The sequence below is a fragment of the Hippichthys cyanospilos genome, chromosome 20 (assembly GCF_059441005.1).
Source record: "Hippichthys cyanospilos isolate Australia breed blue-spotted pipefish chromosome 20, RoL_Hcya_1.0, whole genome shotgun sequence".
Lineage (NCBI taxonomy): Eukaryota > Metazoa > Chordata > Actinopteri > Syngnathiformes > Syngnathidae > Hippichthys > Hippichthys cyanospilos.
Window position 1 is genome coordinate 2,822,671 of NC_142388.1, and position 17,680 is coordinate 2,840,350.

Sequence of the window (17,680 nt, forward strand, 5' to 3'; positions counted from 1 at the left end):
GCAATCAAATGGTGCTCCGAGATCCGACTTGATTTTATTCTGTCACCATGTTTTTAACTTAAATCGCTCAAATCATTTTACTGAAATGAATGGAAATCCCAGTCATTTGTTCAAGCAACCGCACAAAACACCTTCGATTTTTGTAATATATTCTTTGAAAAAGGAAAACAGCCTTAATAATAAGCTAAAATAACGTTTTTGCAACTTGATTAATTTATTGCAGCTCCTTCAAGTGTGTGCAACTTATACTTATATCATGAAGACAAATAATTCAACTAATATTCATTTCATTTTACATCATACTATTTACATTACTCTATTCTATATATACACATGTATATATATGTATGTATGTGTATATATATATATATATATATATATATATATATATATATATATATATATATATATATATATATATATATATATATATATATATATATTACATTGTCTTGAATAGATTTTCTACAAGAAGATCTCTATACATATAAAAACTTGTCCTATAACCACAGTAGGATCAAAGGTAATGCAGTTATTTAGTTAGTCTGCATATGTTCCTATTGGGCCGTTGACGTGAAAAATGGAGACGGATTTCCTTTTTTTAGGCATAGAGGAGAAACAGCGGAGGAAAAAAAAAAAAGCAACTGGGCACTGCACAAATAATTCAGGAGGCACCGGAGACATGAATGTGTTCCCAGGCAAAAATGACATCTTCTCACTTTGCTCTCTTAGGATGGTTCTGAACTCAGTGTAGCGGGGGCAGAAACTCATCACTTCTTTTTGGACCGCTGGGGGGACATCTATTGCGGGACAAAATCTAATTTCACCGCACTTCAGCGTCACGTCGCATTATCAAAGGACCCATTACGGTACAATATCCGCGGAAAAATACCTATGGAGAACCTTTATAACTAGATTGAAGCAGAGCTGATTGGTTTTGCAACTTGTAGCAGCCCAGGACATGTACAGCACGGTCCTAAAAGACCCGTTTGTAATCGTTTTATCGCAGTGAAGGACAGCTTCAACTCCGAGGACATCAAAACAAAGTTTTCACCAAGCGTAAGCATTGAGATTTATAGCTCAGCAAAGTCGAAACAATGACTTCTCCTAGTATCTGCACTCGGGCTTGAGAACAGAATCGGAGTCCTTTTGCCAACCCTGAGCATGATCCAGTACGTTTATTGTCCTCGCTTATCATTCCGATCGATGGGCTGGACTCGCGTGATAAATAAGCGGCGTCTCCGCCCAGGCTTGGCGAGGACATATTGTGAAGCGATTAAGTGCGCTTGGAGACATTTACCATGACACCCTAATGGCCCCGATCACTCTTTCTAAAGAGGCGCCGGAGTAGGCAGAGCTCAGTGGGCTGCGACCGAGCATTCCATGCGCGGCGCAACTTCAACGCCCCTTGGATTTGGGGGTTCCGCCAAACTGGTCAACACTATCGGTGACGGGAGGAGCCCTTTAAAAGCAACCAGAGTAAAAAGTTTGAAGACCTGAAAATTCTTCCTTCCTCATAAAGTCACTATTTTTATACTAAACAGTTGTTTTAGCCTGACTAAATGAAGCTTTTCACTCTAACATCAACATAGTTCCAACAAGCTACCACTTGCTTTTTAAAACCTCGAAATCGTCCACCTGCGTGTGCCCCCCCCAGATAGTGACAAAGTGTCAAATTTCAATATGGCACGACCTCTTATTACCATCCCTTGGCTAATATACTGAGAGAATGATGTGGAAAAAAAATCACTCAAAAATGGTCAAAATATTCCACAAGGTTTAAGATTAGTTGCTTTTGTTTGTTGTTACACTCAGTTGCACTTCAAATATGTTTCAATGTGCTTGCAAATATGTCTGAACATATTTTTCCCATACTACAAGGTTTCGTGCATGGACACTCCATGGTGTGATTAAAAAAATGCTATGTTGTTAGCATTTAGCCTACAAGTTCATTCAGAAATGTTTGAAAATACTGTATTGGTGCAAATTTGTTTGAATATATTTGGAAACTAAATGCTACAAACGTAACATTTTTTCCATTATGCGAGGCAGGCATACCGAAAAAAAAAAAAAAAGTTTGCATTTAGCCTGCAAACATTTGAAAAATACTTGCACATACATTTGCAAATATATGTAAGCTAAATGCTAAAAGCATAGCATTTTTTTCTCTGGGTCATATTGGGGAAAAAAGTTATGTTTGCATTAGGACATGTTTGAAAATAAGTTGAAAGTATCCAAAATTATTTGGAAATACGTCCAAAAGTATTTGAAAATAAGTTTGAAACTGAGAATTTTTCCAAACACGTTTGAAACTACATCAAGCTATTTGTAAATACATTCAAAAATACTTGTAAATACATTTGAAGATATTTCAAAACATCAAAAATGATTTGCTCCATATTGGCGGCTCCATCCTCTCGTATTGTTGACTTTCATTCCCCTTAGCAACATTGTGATCGCAAGTGTAGCGGGGAAAAAAAATAAAAATCCGTAAAAATGATTGGGTCATCGTAGGATGAGAAAACAAGCCCAAGGCTTGTGCTAATCTTAGCAATACGATCTGAATCCCATTTTATTCCCCCTCATTTCCAACGACTACCTGAATCATTAAATACGGTTTTATCTTTGCAAGTAAATTCCCTATCGAAGGCAGGAATAGCCTTCAAATCGCCCCGCGGTTATTGAGTTGATTAGCTTACGATCGTCAACCGAAGAGGCGTGTCTCTGAAAATTCAACGGCGACGCAAATCCCCAACCGATGGTCTCCTTTCAGTTGCTTTGCACGTTTGTATATTTATGAAGCCATGAATTAATTGGCAGGCCAGAGATTTAATCACATGCGCTCCTCCCTGGAGGACCAACAGGAAGTTAGTTTAAAAAGAGGAAAGGGAAGGGATTTGGTGAGAGGGGGGCATTAAGGGTGGCTTTTCTAATTGCCGCGCGTGAGAGTTAAGATAAAAGTTCAGGTAGCTAATGGAAAAACTTTTCTTTTATTAAATGTCAACTGAGGATAGCGTTACCATGGGGGGGAAAACTTTCTATCTTGCAAAAGTAACTCGCCCGAAACAGTGGCTGGGAGCGAGAATTTATGAGGGGCAAGGCCTTTAATTTTTATAAATGCTATTACTACGCAGGCTGCGCTAAATCACTGAACTTGAATTGGTCCGAAGGACCGCTTCAAGGCCCCGGGAGGTGCTGCTGTTTTTATTAGCAAAAAGGTAAGAGGCATTTATTTGCGAAAACGTGACAACTGCACTATTTAAAACGAGGGCGTTGCTGATACAATTAACATCAGGGGGTACGTCATTAATATTCAAACACTGTATTCACGTGAGGAGCGAACTTCCGAACGGCTGCCTTTGTGCCCTTATATCTAATTACAGTCTCTCTGTTGTTTTTGTTTCCCACACGTCAGCCATATTTTTGCGGCACCGCTGACAGACTGAGTGACAGATCCGCCGCCAGACAAACCCACCAGCCCTCTGTCATGAGCCTAAACAACATCTCCATGGCGATGGCAGCGCAAACAAAGCCCGAAAAGCTGCTTTTATTCAAGGCTGCACACAAAACAAGATATTGAACTTGATGGGATCCGCCGAAGAAAAAGTATCTGGTATAGAAAAACTAGGGCAAGGTACACAATTTCCATGAAAAATATTATTGCTGGGTACGTTTTCAATGGGTAAGCATGCGAAAGGATGTCGCTAGGGCAGGGGTCATCAACGTGGTCCCTGTGGGCATTAGGTAGCCCCTGAGGATCACAGGAGTAGTTCGCAGACATGGTCTGCAAATAGCTTACAAGTGAGAGAATATTGTAATTTTCTAGGAATTTTACAAACAATTATTCATATACCAAAATTCCTCAAATATAAGACATACTTTTTTGTCCCCAACAATGAAGATGCATCCGATAGACAGTAACTTCAAAATTAGATTCGACACCTTTCGAGAAAGATCCATCTGTCAGCCACGTAAGCTGAGTTTTAATGCACAGATGCGCATTTTTATATCGGTCGCATTTTTACTTATAATAATTGCCGTAAAGGGATAAGCAAAAGGCTGATGTCAGTTGGCTGTTAGCAGCTAGTGCCTGTTGAAGCTAACAGCGGCTCGTGTTAGCTGAGGATGTTACAGCATTATTTTCATTAAAAGAAGCGAGCAGACTGAACCAACATCCAAGTTCATCCTTGTTCACACACAGAAATATTACTAAAACCAAGAAGATCATGTAAAGATTATGATGTCTCCAGCTGACTCAATTAAGAATGGCAAGATATTGATAATACACGGTAACATCGAACATACCAGGATTTCACCAAGAAATTAAGGGTGCGTCCTATACACAGGTGCGTATTACGTGTACATTACATAATACAGTTGATTTACATATTTACTACATCTGAAATCTAAACATGATCAGTTCAAAAATGTTGGCGAACCGTGCACGAGGGCTACCAGTAAAAAAAAGACTCCAACTGGTATTTTGTTATCTAAACGGGTATTCGATTCGGGCATGATAGCAGCGTCCGTTCGCCAAAGCGCTCGGCACAATTCCACATCCTCCGCTCGCTCCTCGCTGAGATGGTGAGGAGATGAAAGCCTGGGAGATGGCGGAGAACGAGGCAGCTAAATGTGTCATGCTAACGCTCGCTCGCTCTCTCTCTCTCGCTTTGGAATATTTCATGTATTCAAGCTCAGAGCGAAAACCCGGCTGCGTCCTGACAAACGCACAATACGCGTTGGCAGCTTTCATTGCGCCAACGAAACGCCGCTTACGCCACTTCCAATGGTGTGTGGTGTCAACGCTCCACAAAGAGGTACAACGAGAACGTTCTTTTGTCATAAGCGGAAGAAGAAGGAGAAGGAGATCCCGCACGTGCTGAAATTAGTGTTACATGTGGGAAAGCAGCTTATGTAAATGACGTTTGGTAATAAGCGCCTCGGAGCGGGCATTAGAAGGGAAAGCGGGGTTTGACACGGTGCCGTCACTCAGGCGCACCAGCCAGGGGGATGATAACAAATGCCCATCGACTGGTAGGAGGTGCGTCGACTGAGAGAAGAAGCGGCTCCGGAATCGCTTGCCAACGTGCTGAGATAATTGAGTAGGTGGCAAATGAATATTTAAGAATAGTACGCGGGGAGGATGGACTCATCGCACATTAGTGAGCGGCACACTATGTGGGATAGTTGGTGTTAATCGTGAAGTTAGGTAGGAAAAAAAGAAGAGGGGAAAGAGAAAAAGGACAAAAAAGGGAGATGAATGAAAATAGTGGCGCTGAAAATGGGTAGAGTTAAAATACATTTTAAAAGTAGCTTCCATGCAAAAACCCTGAAAAAAAAATAAAGTAGGAAAATATTTGAGGAAAACATGCTGAAAGCATAGAAATAATTTTATATTCAGTGGACTATTCCTTTGCATTATTCTATCGGAATGGTTCGATCCAACTGTCACCTTTTTGGCGTCATTTCTTTTCACATAATTCTCACAAATATTTTAGCCAACGGTAGTGTGTAACTAAGTGGTCGTGCCATATTGACTTTGGAAATGTTGTCACCATCTGGGTGAAATTTCAGCATCCTGGTGGCTTCCTTCAATGCTTTCCCTTTGATCTTTCCTATATAAAATAACAAGCCATTCTAGCATTTATATCGAGTGGCCCGAGTAAAGAGCCCTGTGGAACACCACTTTTTTTGTAATAATGTTGATGATATTGTAATAATCTGTGGATAAAGTTTTGTCAAAGACTGCCAGTATCTGTCCATCAATGTATCTGTCTTGTCACACACATAACGTATTTTTCGCACTATATGGCGAACCTAAAAGCCTCTGATTTTCTCAAAAGCTGAGAGTGCACTTTATAATGTGGTGCGCCTTTTACAGTGCATAAACCACAAGTTTTCATTTTGAGGGGGATGAAAAATTAAAATCGCTTAATCGCCATGTAAATTATTAAAATTTTACCTCTACATTTCAGTTATAAATGGATTTTTTACGATTAAACTTTTAATAACTATTTTATAGTTTTTAATTTTAATAATTTATATGGGAAAGGTTTTTGTAAAAAAAAAAAAAAATGTCAACTACTACTGTAGCTTCTCTTCCATGTGCCTTATAATGCGGTGCGCTATATTTATGAAAACAGTTTTGAAATAGCCCATTCATTGAAGGTGCGCCTGATAATCTATTGCGCTTTATAGTGCAAAAAATACGATAGTAGTAAAAATCGTAACTACAGTAAATCTAAAATGTACTACGATTACCTAGTGGTGATTTGCTTTTATATAAATCGAGTGAAAAACCTGAGGAAAACCAAGAATGAAAGAAAGCAAATAAAGCAAACAAAAACCACCAGCTGGATGTGAGTGGTGTTGTAAAAGGTTCTTTTTTTGTCACCCTGTTGTTATGTAATGAAGGTCAATGGCCATGTGTGCTCTGCCAATTAGAGTAGTCAGGATATGAAAAGCATGTTATCACCCGAGCTGCAGAAATTCAATGGCCCAAATGCTTTTAATATGCTGTGGGAAAAAAAAAAAAACTACGATTATAACAACAATGAGCCAACCAGGTGTTCATTCAGCATCATATAATACATTTGCTAAAAGCATGTCCTTTAAAACCGGTATTATGTTATTCTTATAATCTGAAGTGAATCCTCCGTATGCATTAGAATCCCCTTCTCATGATAAAACCATTCCAAAAAGTGATTAAAACTGAAAGGTGTGAACACCAAAGCAATAGTTCCCATAGGGTATAATGTAGATCCAATTAATCCGTTCTAAATCATTGACCAGCAATTTAAATTTCACTAAAACAAACACACCTAATGGATTGTATAAATGGTTGTTTTTTTCAATGTCAAAGGCAGCTGGAGATTCAAACAGAACCGCAGAAATATGACGGATATGTGCTAGCCAAGCAGTTGGCCATATTGCTAACTGCACTATTAGTTCACATCACAGAAACAGAAACTAGTCTACCAGAGCCAAAATCCTGAGTGACATCCCAGAGAGGTAAAAGACAAGAGACACTCCGCAGCGGAGTGGATGCAAAGCGTGGTGCTGAGAGCGGTCTGCGGGTCTGGCGCTCAATGCGTGTGGGTCGAGCACCTGGCACACCTGGCTCTCGTCTGAAGAGCATCCCGGCGCCCGCCGGCGAAAACAAAAGCTCTCCAAAAACGCTTTTCACGCAGCTTATTCTGCAGGCTGCTTCTTTTAAGCCAAAATTTCATGTCTCCCACCGGCAATAAAAAAAAAAGAGGATGAGGATCTTTGTTCCTGGTCTATTAAGGTCGTAACTGCTTTGTCAGCACAAGCTCCATAGCTTCCATTTTGTTTAGAAGCAGAAGGGAAACTGTAAAACTAGGAGAAGAAAACCTCTCCCAAGGCCCTCATGATCAAAAAATTTAGTACACGTTGTCCGAAGTCAAGCTAATTGTGCACCAAGTGTTATGCTATGCATGACGGTAACACGTCACCAACGTGGTAAGAAGGCCAACTTCAAAATAAAACGTCTCTTCCCAAATGAAATAGAGACATTATTGCCTCGGTATACTTTTATTTTGGAGTAGATCCCAGCAGTGTGTCAACAAAACTATGTTATCCCGAATTTAAGTTTAATAACTCATTATGCTAATTAAGGATACCATTTGACTCAATTAGACTGACATTGAACTATATGGCACCTGATGCCAGTGTCTCCGAAGTTAGCGGCTTGCAGCGCTGAATGTTAGCAGCGTTAGCGACTAGCGCCACTCAAATGCCCCACTTTTTAAAGCCAGTTTAATATCAAATCACACAGTTGCCGTTCCAACTGATCACTTTTTCACAAACCAGCCTTACTTAAATGTGCTGCTTTAGCTAGCAAAAATCGCTACTGGTGTGACATTTCTTCTTCTCATAAACGTTGAAAAAAGTTGAAAAAATGGAGAACTTTTGAAAATGTAAAGTAATGATCTGCTATATCTATTGTTCATGTTTTAGTTTATTTTTTCCATTTCCCTTTGTATTGTGTTTATATATTCAATAAATCAAATCAAGATCAATACAAAAAAATGTTTAAAATCTTACTTATGTTTCTAGAGAGTAAGATAATCTGGACAGTATGTAAATTGTTATTGAGTGGAATTATTTTTATAGTTTTATTCAAACACCCGATTATTGGATAGGATTTTCAGGCGAATGCCAAAATATTTTCGAATCTTCAAGAGCCAGCCTGCTCTCCTTTACCCATGTTTCTTCAGGAACACTTCTTAATCCATCCGGTTTTCGTTTTAGCTTTAGCGATGGAATCAGTGACATTCAAAAGCGAACGTACCGCTCCACTCGTTTGTTCATGACGTGCACGCGCAGCTCGTCATATGCTTTGGCTCAGACCTCCTCCGTTATTCTCTCTTTTTCTGTGACCCAGAAGCGAGCATGTCACCCATCCGTGGAGACCATCCGCAAAAAGCTAAACTATAGACCTACTTCCCGGCCCCCCCGGCTCATCCACTCTCACCCCATCTCCGATGGACGCGGAAGAAAAAGATGAATCTCTCATAACCCGAGAGTGTCGTCGCTATGGATAATTTAAAAGCCGCATTGGAAAAGAATAAGTGCCTTCCCCGTGCCGGCAACTTAAACATACGGGGATGAATTAAATATAAGTCATACAGTACAACATAAACGGAGAGATAGAATAGCAGCACTCATCCCTCCCGCCTTTTATCCCTCCTTGTGGATATGTTCTAGAAAAAAATGCTCTCCTGGATGAAAGCCGCAACCTTTCCAATAAATACAGTATCCAAAACCGGATTATAAGGCGCATAGAATAGAAGCTACAGTGGTGGCTGGGCTTTGCGTTATGCATCCGCTAGATGGCGCTGCGCTAAAGGGAATTTCAACAAAACGATCAGATGAGTCAGTCAAATTTTTCAATCAGAAATGAAGAATAATGATGATTTGTGGAAAGTACTATCTGAATAATGGAAAAAAAAAACTCTTGGTTATGTTGAAAGACGTTTTGGATCGATGCCAAGATGAGTTTAAAAGGCAGATTTTGATTCAATTTCATATTAAATTTATTTTATTAATCATACTGCAAACAAAAAACAAAAAATATATTGTTTTGTTGATTGAAAATTGTACTTTCTTTTCCAAAAACTTGCGTTTTTTGCGCCCAGATAAATGTATTCAAAATTGCAGCATATATAGCGTATCAAAATTTCAAACAGGGTGTTATAAAAATTTTAACTGTAAAAAAATATATTCATATCTGAAATGCACGGTTAAAAAAATGAAGGATTTACATGGCAATTAAGTTTTTTTTTGTCTCCCATAAATGAAAACTGACAGTTTATGCTCTGTATAAGGCGCCCTTTATTATAAGGCGCACTGTCCACTTTTGAGAAAATTCAAGATTTTTATATACGACTTATAGTGCGGAAAATACGGCAGTCGAAAACTGAAAAAATAACCAAGTATGCAAAGTTCCTTGAAAAAAAAACATGATGTCAATCCTTCATGCACCTTCCCCACTATTTGAGAAGGACTGCACTGGACAAAAACGCAGAGTTCAAACCCTGTGGAACTCTACTTTTCGAAATCCAAGGACCTTCTATAGAGCCCTGAAGAATGTAGCCAGTATAAAACCACAAAAAAATAATAGATGGCGCAAACATGGCGAAGACAGACTCCTGGTATTATTTTACTTTGCATCATCGATTAAGTATGCCCGATGCTATTTCCACGCAGTGAATTGTTTGTTGCCGTGGCGACACGCGCATCAGGATTTTGACGGCGTGCGCCGTCCGGAGCGAAGGGGATTTACCTGCCGACGAGGAGGAACTCGTCATACACGCCCAGGCGCCGCATAGCCATGAGGAGGCCGCGAACGGTCATGCCCTCGCAGAAGCACACCACCACGCGCGCTTTGGGCAGCCGCTCGCGCAGCTTCCTCAAGAGGCGGTCGAACTGCTTCTCGCCGGCGTTGCTGTAGATCTTGTCCGAGTGGGCGATGCACAAACCCTCCTGGGAGGCCAGCTCCTTGAAGGCCTCCATGCCGCTCTCGCCGTAGTTCCCTGTGGAACGCAACAACACGTTAGGCGTGTATTGACTTTGTAAAAAGAAAAAAAAAAAAATAAATTGGGTGTATTGTGAGTCCCCATTCATCACCATGGACACTTTGCAGACTCACCGGCAAGGGAAAATTTGTGATTCAGGGAGATCCTCTGAAATACTTTCACAGTGGACTTATTACATTTTACAAATGGATTCTGAGAATATTTTAGCAGGATGTATAACATAGAAAGTTAAACTGCAGTTACAGTGAAATCTGTCTGCAAAGAGTCACTAGAATGATAGCCATAAATGTAAGAAAGTGAGATTTAAAAACAGTGAGTATGGTAAAAAAAAAATTAAATAAAGTTATTTTAACGTTTATGCAGAGTGGACCGAGTGTTGACTCCTGTGGTACGCCACAGGATTTTCTTTGCGTTATAATACTACATATTATCTTCATCTTTGATGCTTGCAATGTTTTGGTTTGAACACTGCATTGCAATTCTCGTGATTTCAGTTAAAAAAAAAATGCAAGGAAAAGTCACATTTTACTCTGAATTTAATAGTTCTTGTTATTTGAAAAAAGTGTTGATACATCCATTTGAATGGATAAGCCATCAGTTGATTTTTTTTTTGGATGAAAATTGTGCATCATAAATTTCAGAATATAAATTACTACTTTTTTCTCATGCTTTGAACCCTGTATCTTATAGTCTAGCGTGTCTTATCTGCAGTTTTTTTCACTACCCACCAGGTCGAACTCTCCTGGTAAACAAAAGAAGACAGCATAAGACACTATCAAAGTATTGATTTTGAACTTGAACTGCGATTACACTCGCCACCAAGGTGACACTCTCCACTAGTAAACATAATCGGGCATATCATTGTTGTGTTGGTGCAGTATTTTTACAATCAGAGTGTGTTGTTTTTATGTTATGTTGTTGCTGTTCTTATTTCTAAATGTGTAGGCATGATCGTTCTGAGTTGGAAGGCATGATGTTGCTGTAATCAGGCAATTTGGAAAAAAAGTAAGAAATAAGTAGATAAAACTTCCATATACCATCTTTCTTTGTAAATATCTGATGTTACAACCTGGGATTTATAGTCTGGTGCAATCTATACATGACAAAAACTACATTTGCTGTGCAATTTTTGTTGGTGCGGCGTCTAATCTGCTGCAGTTTATCGTTCGAAACGTAAAATAATTTAACAAGAAAAAACTCATTTTAAAGAGATGATTGCACAAGCAAAAAGCACTTCTGATTAAATAATCTACTTTTGCATTTTGTGTCTCTTGCAAGAAACACATTTCAGAGGAAATTTTGCCAATTAGTCGTCAATTTGAGTGAGTTCAAGAGTTTATGAGAACATGTTTGAATTAAATACCATAAAAAATATGTTATAGTGTAATTGCTATATCTCATGATGTTACATTGTTCGTCACCTAATTTTCCACTCAATGTTAATCTTATTGAACAAAGAAATGTAATGTAATGCCCATCCCTAATTATAATGTATGGATACATGCCCGCCTCCGTATAAAAAGGCCTCTGGCTCAGTGTTGTTATTCCCGACGTGATCCTGTGATAATGAGTGTCGGGGATTTTAGCCACTGCAATCAAAGGCAAGGCGGGCTTTGACTGCTCTGTGGCACAGCATCCCAATCAAGTAACCCAGCAAAGCTGTTTTTTTTTTTTCTTCCCTCTCCTCGCTTTTAAATCTTCTCCATCCACGTGGACCGCCGTGCCACGGTCTGGATTGACCACAAAGCCGTAACGGCGGATTATACGCGCGCACGTTTCCAATCAAACGTGCGTGTCGTGGCATGAAGAAATTAACAGGACAAATCCCGCTGATGAAAAACACGGGAGTAACGTCAAGATTTTGCTTGTTTCTGAATGGTCCGCCGTCACTCGCCAAGCGTTTACCGTATTTTCTGCACGATAATGTGCATCGTATTATAAGGCCCATTTTACAACTGCTTTCATATACGGTGCACCGCATTATAAGGCGCATAGAATAGAAGCTACAGTAGTTGCTGGAGTTGCGTTATGCATTCACGAGATAGAGCTGCGCTAAAAGGAATGTTAACTAGACAATCAGATAAGTCAATCAAATTTTATTAATAAACAATCAAAAATGAAGAATAAAGATGATTTGTGGAAAGTATTATCTGAATAATGGGAAGAAAGTAGAAAAGATTGTGAAGATCAATCTAGACCGATTAAATATTATCAATTAAATATTAAACTTAACTGAAGGTTAAAATATATTGTGTGGTTGATTTGAAAACTGTTTCTGGATTATTTTATAAAAATTGCGCTTTCTTTTACAAAAACGTGTGTTTTTATGCCTTGTCCTCATATAATTTGCTTCAAAATTGGATTATATACAGAATATCTTATCAAAAGAGTGCTGATAAAAAATTCATTCATAACTGAGACGCAGAACTTAAAATTGAAGAACTTACCCTGCAATTATTTCATTTTTTGTTCCTTAAAAACGAAAACTCATGCCAGCTTTAGAGAAAATGGAAGGATTTTAGGTGGGCCTCATAGTGTGGACAATACGGTAAATGCAAATCTTTACATGGCATTATTTAAATCCGAGGGTTGCTGGGGGGCATTTTAGGAGACAGCCCGGTCGAGTGCATCAGCATCCGCGCAGGTACTTCACTTGCATTTTTCACAGCCGGCTCACAGCCGACAGTTGCTAGGGCAACCAAGCTGCATTTATAATTTCCCAGAGAAAGCCTTCATTATTGTCCAGAGTCATAAAGCTAAACTGTGATTATTTCTCATGAATGTGCAAATAGGGTTGGTTTTTATGATTATTTTCCTGGTTTGATTCAATGCCGTGATATTCTTCAATGAGCTTCATCTGCGAGTTGGAGTGTGGCACCTAATTATTTCTAAGTAAAGGTCACCTGAGAGTCATCTTCAAGAAATGTGGATCTTGTTCAACTTTTAGGTGCAAACGAAATATGATTGGGGCCAGTGAAGACAAAAAAAAATTGGCATGATTCTCATTTTTATCTCTGACTGGGTGTCTCAAAATTCACACAATAAAGTTTGAATTCTGACCACTCAGACTTTAAAGTGAAAATTCTTGCATTAAAGTCAGAATGTTGATTTTATTCCCAGAAATCTGAATGGAACGTCACAATTTTGACTTAGTGAGCATTCTGAGAATAACATCATTCATTTCTGTCTCATCTGCAAAAAAAAATTGCATCGCTCATGACAATGCGCAACGTATTATAGAATAATAAAACAAAAGGATAAAATGCTTGGTAAAGGAGGAAAATGAGTAATAAGGTGCTTCATACTCCACCTAATTTGCTCTCATTTTGAAAAGAAAAAAAATAGTGCTCCAGCACGCCTCTAAGCCAAGCTTCACATCATCCCCAAGGGAATTTTGAAAACATGCACCACATCAAGACCTCTTGATGACCGGTCACGAAGGAGCCAGATGGACGGTCTTACCTTCAGTGTGCACAGCAGACACGTAGGTCCAATTGTAGCGCTGCACAATGTCCAGCATGGCTCGGGCCTGGAGGGTGTCGGAGGGCACCACCCTCAGGAAGTACTTGAAGAGCGTCTTGTCGCTGAGGTCGATGCTGGTGGCCGAGTATGCGATCTGCGGGATGTTGAAGAGCTGCAGCAGGTTCTGCACCTGGATGGCCACCGAGCTGGATCCCGGCCCGATGACGCCGGCGATGGGCTTCTTGGTGGGCGGCGGCTGGCCGGAGTGGGACTGGCCGTCCACGCACCACTTGGAGCCGTCGTCCCGGATGGAGATGAGCGAGTCGCGGATGAACTCGATGCTCTGCTCCAGAGCCACCGAGGAGTGCCAGCACGAGTCTCGGATCTCGCAGCCCAGGCTGATGTTGGGCAGCAGCTGCTGGTCGGCGTTGATGCGGTCCAGGGTGTGGAACATGGCCTCCACCCGCTGGATGCCGTACTGCTCGCGGACGTCGCCGCACTTGCGCTCGGCCACCTTCTCCGCCGACGGCTGGTGGTGCACGGAGAACAGGGCGCCGATGATGACGTCGCCGTCCATGCGGGCCACCGAGCGGGAGGCGGCGCGAGGCACGGCCGCCCGCTCGTGGATGCCGGCGGCCTGGCAGGGCGCGGGGAGGCGGGAGAGCAAGGCGGGGAGCAGGAGCAGCGCCAGGGCAGCCATCTTTAGCGGGGTTGCGGCGAGGGGGCGCGCATAGCAGCTGCCGTCACGTCAGCGTTTATCCCAGCCACCTGAGGACGCCGCGTCTGCGCCGCGTGTCCACGCACCTTGACGGGAAGAGCAACGGCTTGTCAAAGTCGGAACAAATCCAAGCGTAAACAAGACGGCGTGGATCTGTCCTTCTCAAACGCTTTTCTTCTTTGATGAACGCAGGGAACAGGCTTTGCCTATGCCGTGTGAAGTGTAACTGCACATCCAAGGCACCGGGGGGTGCTGTGGTGCTCTCGTTGTCAAAGTCATTTCACGTGAACTCATTCTACCTCGAAGACATATTTGGACCTTTTTTAAGTGTCTCGACGTCCCAAAAAAAATTTTGTTTTGGTTTGGCTGAAAGACTGTCTAAAAATGCATGGCATGAATCCGTCAACAAATGAACCACCTTAGTAATTGATCAGTTTTAGCTAAAATAATCAATTACTTCAGTACTTCAGACGAAATATAATTCTTCTTTTAATACTTGCATACCCAGATACTTGATAACTTTAGTACTTAACTACCCAAAGTAATCAATTACTTACTACCCTCCTTCCTTCAATTACTTGAAAAAATAATAAAACTCAAATACATAAAACACATCTTTGGGATTGAATGAGTTGATGTGTGCTTTAGACAAAAAAAAAATCAGCACTATGTTTTATAGCTTTTTCTTCTGGTTGCATTTTTTAAGGTATTGATGCTCCTGTGTTAATGTTTCAGATGAATATAAAATTATTAACATTTTCCCCCCTTTAAATCCTCTCAATTCACCCCCTCCACACACAAAATAACAATTTATTTCTGTAATGACAAGAAAAAACCTATATTCAATTTGTTTTTTCCTTAAAGTACCCTTAAACCAGAACGAAGCATTTTTGGATGAAAACTAAAAAAAACAACAACAAAAAAAAACACTTAAAACGGTGCTCTGCCACCCATGTCTCTTTCACCGAAATTTATAGTGGTATCTCTTGCCGTATTTCATCCAGCAACTTTTAGAAAGAAACAAAACAATCCGACTTGTTTTCCAAAAAAATTAAATCACTGATGACAATCTGCGTTAGTCGTAAAAATACCAAAATAAAGGCATACATCATTTGGCAAAGAGTCACTGTAACAGTTTAGCACTAAGTTACTTAATGTTCCAATTCATTTGCTCTTAATTTGAAAAGAACTACAATGTTCCTGTCACAGTATTAAAAGCGTTATATTAGATTTTCCGATGCCTGCATCAACCCCGCTAAAATCTCTCGCACCCCCTGTAGAGGTACTCGTACTACCATTTGAGAAACGCTGCTGTACAGGATACCGCAAGATGAAATGCGTCTCAAATATGCTGAACGCAGACAAAGAAGCTGAACATTATTTAGGAAAGGGTTTGGGTGAGAACATTTTTAACTACATTAACAGACTAAATGCAATCATTTTTATTCATTTATATTTTTTGCATTACTGTATATATGTACATATATACCACTTGCATGAAAATATGCATGTGTATATATCTCCAAAAGTTGTAGAGGTTCAATAATTCATACATTTCAAAATAAAGGCGCCTTGGTGTTGATTCAAACACAATTCCACTGATTCAGGATTCTCACCTGTATCTGTCCTCCGGTTGTTTTGAGTAAAACACTACACGTCACATTTAGAGCTGAGAATTTGGAAAAGGAGGTGCGGACTCCCCCATTGACACTCAAGCGGGATTCCAGCACTGTGGACAATGCGAGCAGCAAAAGACCGTCCGTGGAAATGTCACGTCGCATCTCGTCGGCTCCTTTCTCCGCCGTACATGAGGCGCCCCCCCCCCAAAACAGAAATGTGCCTTTCCATGCATGTACAATGGATGTACCCCGAATGTGAATGTCATGAAACTTACCTGAATCCACGAGACATGCCGGGCGCCTCCTTCGCTCGTCTTCTTGAGCGTGTGTTGCTCTTGCGCTGGTCTTAGCTCTCGCTCTCTCTCTCTTTCTCGCTCTCTCGCCCCCCCCCCCCCCCTGCACTCTCTCTACTTTCCCTGTCTCTCTTCCTCTAACCCCCTCTCTCGATCTTTGCGTCTTCTCTCGCACATCTTTCTCCACAGAGGTCTCTCACCCATCCCATTAACATATCTGCAAGGAAAAAAAGACAACACATCTTAATATAAAACAGTTTCATCGTGACACTAATACGTTGAGCAATTATAATGACGTCAGCAGTATGATTGACATGTTGCATCCTAAGTTTGACTTGAGGGGTTTGAATGGTGACAGCTTATGCTGTGGGGGAGTCAAGAGGGTTTCAGCACCAAGGACAGCAGATTGCGGTGTTATTGCGCCACCCAGTGTCCATACATAGAAGTAAAAAAAAACTTTCCAAATTGATCAAAATATGGCTTACTTTTAAGGGATGCGTTCAGAAATCCACGCCTGCGAATCATGACACAACACTGACCTCGCGTGTGCATTGTAGAGCATTGCATGATTTTTTTAAGAAGCTACTTTAGTGTTTAAACACTAATTAAAATAAAAATGATACAATGTAAAACATTTTCATTTAGATGCATAGTATTCATTACAAAATGGTACATTGCTTAAAATACTCTTTTTTTATTTCCTATTCTAACAAAGCATAATTCCACAGCATCTGGAAAGGAGGCCAAAATTCAAAAGGGCACCACAATCTAGTCTTTATATTATTATATCTAGCTATTATATATTTATATTATAGCTCTATTTTATTCAATAAACACAATATGGATTGCAAGAGGAGTATGTCCGTGTGTTTTTGCATTGATGCTTGAAGGGGTTTTTTTGTTTTTGTTTTTTGTTTTTTTTGCCAGTTCGTACTATTATTTGAAATATATTTGCTGGATAGGCACCAGCAAACCTGCGACCCTTGTGAGGATAAGCGGCTGTAGAAAATGGATGGATGAATGATTGATGGATGATGGCTGGATAACTGAAAATGAATGTTATTGAATGCGGATTTTTCAAGCTTGTATACTAGTCCGTGGGACTTATCAATCTTTATTTTAAAAAATTATAAAAAATAAAATAAAATTCATCTAAAAAGTATATATTATATAAATGTATAATTGTATAAAATCAATTGTATAAATTATAAAATTCATATATAGCATATGTAGATAGTCACAAACAGTTCGTTTTGTATTAGCATAATTCTGCTATTATTGTCCAAAAACGCTAAGCAAAAAAACGTTAAGCATTTAGCGTTTTTTTAAATGTAGATATGTATAGATAGGTCTGATGTCACTGAATTTTTGAGCATTTGAATGTGAAAACAAAAGCATAAGTGCCTTTGTGATGACATTTCAAAAGCAGAGCTATTTTTTTTTCCCAAACATGGTGATGTGTCATGGTGAATGAAAAACTGTCCTTGTCAAAAAAAATGGGCACGCATAAATACATTCTGTTGCTAT

At 40.0% G+C, this 17,680-nt stretch overlaps 1 protein-coding gene across 3 annotated transcripts in view; it reads right to left on the reverse strand.

The window, feature by feature from the left end:
- The window catches only part of LOC148406950 (metabotropic glutamate receptor 1-like), a 31,755-nt gene extending 15,514 nt beyond the window's left edge, over nt 1–16,241 (reverse strand). For 2 of the 3 annotated variants that reach the window (XM_088402860.1, XM_088402863.1), the window contains exons 1-3: nt 16,136–16,241; nt 13,524–14,327; nt 9,809–10,058 (exon numbers count right to left, since the gene is read on the reverse strand). In XM_088402860.1, the coding sequence (XP_088258986.1) occupies nt 9,809–10,058; nt 13,524–14,223 (950 nt within the window). In that variant the 5' untranslated portion in view covers nt 14,224–14,327; nt 16,136–16,241. Of the gene's footprint in view, nt 1–9,808; nt 10,059–13,523; nt 14,328–15,857; nt 15,885–16,135 lie in introns of those variants that run through there. The other variant, XM_088402862.1, reaches the window with a different exon arrangement.
- Between the last annotated feature and the right edge of the window lie 1,439 nt (nt 16,242–17,680).